The sequence below is a fragment of the Tiliqua scincoides genome, chromosome 1 (assembly GCF_035046505.1).
Source record: "Tiliqua scincoides isolate rTilSci1 chromosome 1, rTilSci1.hap2, whole genome shotgun sequence".
Taxonomy (NCBI): domain Eukaryota; kingdom Metazoa; phylum Chordata; class Lepidosauria; order Squamata; family Scincidae; genus Tiliqua; species Tiliqua scincoides.
In genome coordinates this window covers 211,780,524-211,786,539 of record NC_089821.1, presented here as the reverse complement: position 1 = coordinate 211,786,539, position 6,016 = coordinate 211,780,524, and the positions used below count along the sequence as shown (strand labels likewise).

General features: G+C 41.5%; 1 protein-coding gene across 2 annotated transcripts in view; it reads right to left on the bottom strand.

Annotated features, from left to right (window-relative positions):
- Positions 1–797: 797 nt before the first annotated feature.
- PHACTR2 (phosphatase and actin regulator 2) overlaps positions 798–6,016 on the bottom strand; it is a 65,689-nt gene continuing 60,470 nt past the window's right edge. For both annotated transcript variants that reach the window (XM_066615275.1, XM_066615284.1), the window contains exons 11-12: positions 4,650–4,726; positions 798–3,538 (exon numbers count right to left, since the gene is read on the bottom strand). In XM_066615275.1, coding sequence (XP_066471372.1) covers positions 3,523–3,538; positions 4,650–4,726 — 93 coding nt within the window. In that variant the 3' untranslated portion in view covers positions 798–3,522. The remainder of the gene's footprint in view (positions 3,539–4,649; positions 4,727–6,016) is intronic.

Here is a 6,016-nt window from a genome sequence, read left to right as displayed (position 1 = left end):
TCTTTGTATTTTAAATATATAGTATTATTTACATTATATACATTTATATATTGGGCATGCAGGACTGGTGGAGCTTTGTTCCACTGGATTCTGAGCCTCCATTTTGGGCCACCCGCTCCACAAGGAGGCTCTTTATTCTATGCCGACCCTTAGGTCACTAGAATCAAGTAGCCCCATTGCGGGACTACTCGCCTTACCCAGGGGAAGAGGACAAAAGTCCCCTTCTCCTGAGGAGGCAGCGGTGGCTGTCTGGAGTGCACTGATGCAGCAGCAGCCATTTTCAGCACCGCTGCAGCCCTGTGCGCCAGGCAGCTCAGGATTGGGCTGCCCCTTCTTAGTGAATTGTGCTGCTGTCAACAGGGTATAATTTCACAGGATGGACTATAATTCTATAACACTGCCTATGTTATATGGCAGCATTATAGACAAGCTTCACTATATGTCTTAAGCCACTTTCCTGGTGACAATAAAGAGACAGATAACCACGGGCTATTTTTATTTACTACAAGAATTACTCGGCAGTTTCGTTATTACTGGTATCCTGTTACTAATATTTATTTGTTTCCACCCAATATTTGGAAGTTAAAGCATAAATGTATCATATTCTATTTAAATAGTTCCTTTTAATCTTATGAAAACAAAAATAGAGCCCACTGCACTTAATGCAGATGTAATGTTCTAATTTTAGCAAGGTTCAATATTAGCAGCTATCTTGCGTTTTTGCTTTTTAACAATTTCAGACAAATTAAAAATTGCCCAGAGAAATAATACACACAAGGTTATTAAAAAAACACACTACACAGACCATTTATTGCCTGAAAAAAATACATATCTTTTATAATAATTAAGAACTAAACAGGGCACATGGACAAAAATAAATTGTAGTATGTACATACACAGAAAAGGATAAATAGCATATATATATTGTAATACTGCAATGCATGCCCTTGTGTATTTCAGGCCCAGAAGTTTCACTGTGTACATTAAAAGGATAAATAAGTGCTAATATAAGACAATTTTAGTGTAAACAATGTCATAGGGCTTATAACAAGCCACCATAATTAGGGCCAACATAATAAAAGCACATATTGCCTTTCACACCACCTCATACTATTTAAATTTAATTAATAATGTATTCACAAATACAATTACAAGATAGTATAAAAGTAGACAATTTGCTTCGCATTTATTCCCACACAACAAATACAGGCTGTAGGTTTCAAGGATTTCCTGTAGTTTTTACAAGGCCCTCCAGGAGGATTTTGTTAATATACATATAGCACAATCCTGTCCTGTGTACACACTGAGCCCATGTGTTGAGGAATCCTCATTAAGCACCACAGAGCTCCATTTCCACCACCCCCCTTCAATTCCTTGGCACACTCACACTTAGGTGCACCAAGTTGTTTGGGGGAGTTTTGTGTGCACCTTCCCCATCCCCCTCCAACCTTCCCTCTTTTACTTAGGCCCAAATCCTAACCAACTTTCCAGTACTGGCATAGCTGTGCCAATGGGATGTGTGCTGCATCCTGCAGATAGGGGGCACTCACGGAGGCCTCTTCAAAGTAAGGGAATGCTTGTTCCCTTACCTCGGAGCTGCATTGCCCTTATGTTGGTGCTGGAAAGTGGGTTAGGACTGCACCCTTAGTTAAGCAGAGGAAGTGAGCTGGAAAAAGATACAGGAAGTGCACAGAAGCCTCCTGTTCTCTAGGATCCCTGATGTGCTGTCTGTGAGCATGTGAGAAACAGGGCTCTAAAATGTTTTACAGGGATACCTCCACAAGCAGATGCAGCCTCTGCACAAAGGAGGACTGTGCCCATGATAGTTTTCTCTACAGATAGTCCCAAATAGGTAGGCAATGCAGTGTCCACAGGCTTTAATGTGATCTGCCAGAGCTTTTCCTACAGTAAAAAGCTCCTCCCACCCACCACTTTTCAGCCCTGGAATGGCCTGCTTCTGATATGTTGGCACACGGTAGCAACACTGAGGTGAAAAGCCAGAGGGAAAGTGTTGGCAGGCCAGATACAGCCCCTAAACCTTATGTTGTCTACCCTGTTCCAAAGGATCTATAACCATTACTCAAGTTAAAAAAACAACAACCACCATATTTTACAGTTCAAAAACACTTGATACACCGCTTAGTTCACTTTTGTTTCTAATTTTGGCTTCAAAATTTGATTGTCAGTGTTTGCCTAAGCAAGGTTAGAAACCACCACTTTGGCCATGACTTTAAAATTATGCTGTTTAAAAGCCTGCATCTTTGCACTGATTTCTTACTGTCTCAATTCCCCCCCCCCCCCAAATTATCCATGACTAAACAGGACTCATGGTTTTCTTTTTAAAAAATTATATATATTTTATATATGTGTGTGTGATTAGCCATGTCCAAGACTGCAGCCTTAACATACTTTTTCAAAGCATGTCAGTCATAATTTATAACAATGCCTATGAATCAAGCTCAGGCTAATTACTGACACATTCATGGGCACTAAATTCCATGACTATACTGTAAGTACGGTTCATGAAAACAGAATTTGGTGGCTTGCTACCTGACTGGAATTGCTCACATCTGAGTGTGAACTTCTCAGAGGTTATCCAATATTCAAATACAGGCATGTCCCTGTATCCATGGGGGTTCTGTTTCGGAACCCCCCCGTGGTCAAATGAAATCACGGATACAGGTGAACACCTCCCTCCACTCTTCAGAGGTGAGGGGAGCTGAGCCTAACAGAGCCCATGGATATCCGTCTGCAGCCTCTACCGGGCTCAGACTGAGCCCAACAGTGGAAAAAGTAACTTCTGGTTTCTCCATGAAACTGGAAGTGATGTTTTTAATGTCTTATTAAGGCATTGGGAGGTCCGGGTAAGCCCCCCAGGCCACCTACTGCCTTATAAGGCATTAAAAACATCACTTCCGGTTTCACAGAGGAAACCAGATGTGACTTTTTTCCCTGCCGGGTTCAGAGATCCCTCTGGAGGGGGCATGTGCAGACCCAATCCATGGATAAGTGAATCTGCGAATATGGGATCTGCGGATATCGGCCACCCTGTACATCATTAAATTACTTCCGTGGAGAACGCTAACAATTTTCCTCTAACGTGCATTTGCTGACTGAGATGCAAATACTCAGCTCTGTTTGTTCCCACCCTATTGGAAAATGGATCTTATTGCATCTTGGGAAGAATTCTCTTCAGTTCATCCTTTCTAGTCAAGGCGAAAAAGCTCTGTATCAATTACTCTGAATAAGATGGCCTCAACTGTTTCCTCTCTTGTATTCCGAGACCACCTCCATGGTTCTCCCAGGATTCTATCCTAGTCATGTCTCTTGTATTCCAAGGCCACTTCCATGATTCTCCCAGGATTCTATCCTAGTCATGTCTCATTAAATGTGAGGGCCACCTTCTTCAGGGACTTCAGATTAAATTGCCAGAGACGTTCCAGTTCCAATGTAATCTGTTTTTGGGATGCTGCTTTCTCAGGAAGGACATTTGTGTCTGGACTACAGGATAGTTTCAAACAATTATGGACGATGAAACCTGAAGTTGGTAAATAATATGCAGTTTATTTGAAATGTAATTGTAACGATTCAGAGAAGTCGACAACAATTTAAACATGCCAACACACTTGCAGCTAAATGTTAAAATATCAACATACCCTGCTCCTTCCCATTAAATCCCAGCTAATGTCTGCTCTTTCCCTCTTCCCCCCCCCCCCAGAAATAGCCAACATAGGGGTCCACAAAAGGAACCTTCCATAGCATTCTGGATTGGACAAGTCTCATGTTATATAGTAAATATCTGAGGTCAGAGTTCTCTTTGGCTGGCTAAACTTAGAGAACCACGTTTCAGAATTATTCACTCCCCTCCTCCAGGTGACCTGGGAAGAGGCAATCTTTCAGGTTCATTTGGGGAACTGCAAACACCACTGGTGTTTTTAATCTGTGCACTAAACGGCTAGGGTAATTTATAACACGAACAGCTGTAACAAATTCCACCTCAGGAATCTACCTCAACCCATCCGTGACTGAACTGCATGATTTAATTGTTGCACAGCATTTGTATCATTTAGACTGGGTCTTTGTTCCACTGTGTTCAGTGGGCTGGGTCAGTCAATGGTGGACAAGCCACATTTTACAATGGTACATTAGTCTAGTCCAGTGGTTCCCAAACTTGCCAGGGTCATGGCATCTAGTAAGCAAGTGGGGGGCTTGAGTGCCAGGCTGGATGCAGGTGCCATGTGAGGCCCAGCCAAGAAGGCAGTAGCGGGAGAAGGCAGCAGCACCAGCATGGTCGCATGTAAGCCTCCTCCTCCTCCTCTTTCAGTGGCTTTGTGATCTTGCTGCCACTTCACTCCCTCTTCCTTGGAGGCTGAGCCTTCAAGGAGGAGGAATGGACAGCGGCGGAACTGCAAAGCCGCTGCCACCTCCTCCTCCTGGACTGCATTCAAGTGCTGTTCTGAACCCATCTATTCTTACACATTCCAGTCTTCATCATCTGGCAATCTAGTTATCTGGCATTAGTGGTTATCTCAGCAAACCCACTTACTTAGACCAGGAAATGATCTAATTGAAGAAGTATCTAAAACTCCTAAAAGAATGCAGGAAATTGCTCCTTATAACCCACACAAAAAAGCACCAGGGTTCCTTACCTTGTAAACTGTCGACTCTCTTCATGTACTTCCATTTCCATGCTTTTAAATTCATTTAATTCTTTCCGTATTGCTGCCTAATTAAAAATTAAAAAAGACATGGTCAGACGGTTATTAAATGAAAACAACAAAATGTATTTTTATTTATTTACAAATGTATACACCCCAAATAAATAAATATTTATTTATAAATATAAATATTTATTTATTTACAAATTTATACTCCCTAACATGCAATATACTTTTGTAGAAGAGAGTGGTAGTTTGGGCAAATACTTTTTGTGCCTAATGTTCGATTTTCAACTTGTTCTTATGTAAATCTACTTATATTTAAAATTTTGTGCTCTCATCTCATGTATATTTAAAGACAACCAGGTCAGGTATATTTAATGACTACCATCAATGCCGTAGTGTTGCACATAATGGTGTTTCAAGTGTAATTAAGACAGAGTTCTCCTCCCAACCCAAGCTATGTCAGGAGAAACTGTCACTCAACTCTGAAATGGGTCTCTAAACTTGCTCTGGGTTTTAAATCTATGTACCCTTGCCCCTTTGCCACAGCTAAACAGTTGTAGAACAGAGTTGCTTCCCATACTGTGCTTATGAAATGTGAAGAGCACTCATGTTGCTCTTATGTCAATCTTTTTATAAATGAATGGTTTAGGATAGACATCTACACCGGGAAAAGATGCAAGTAGAACTGACTTGCCCCCAAAGCCTCAGCATGCCAGCAACCTTAGAGAGAAAGACACACTTCTCTAGCCCTTCCCGTCTTTTCATAAGACAGAGGAAGTAGCACACAAAAGCCATCCAGTGTCTTATTAACTGAATATGGAGAGTGGCCCTTGGTGACAAGTTGTAATGTAGGATACATAACATGGTCATCTTTTTTCTCTCAGTCTGTTTCCCCAAGATCAAATAGTCTCCTTTTTCTTTATTTAAAACAGAACCTGTTGCTCTTGTGAAATAACTGCAGTGAGAAAATGAGAGTATAGAGATGGCACCAACTAGGAAGCAGTTGGGGGGGGAAGAATTGGGGACGCTAGTGACAAAAAAGAAATCTGTCACTCTAACCAGTCATCTGTTTAATGTACATCCGCAAAAGAGAGTAATGCTGCCTAGAATCCTGGAGGGATGGATGACTAATACTTCATGAATAGCAATTGCACAAACTGCAGGATTCCTACCTCTCCTGACCAAGGACAAGCTTTTAGGCGTGCAAGACAAATAATGCAGTTCAGCTAGAAATTAGCTTACATTTCAGCTTTCTAGAATGCAACATGAAATGTTTGAATATTCCAGGCCTTTGTTTTCAGATGGTAGATACTAAAGCCCAGCAGCTTTTCAAGTATTTTAAATGGGGAACG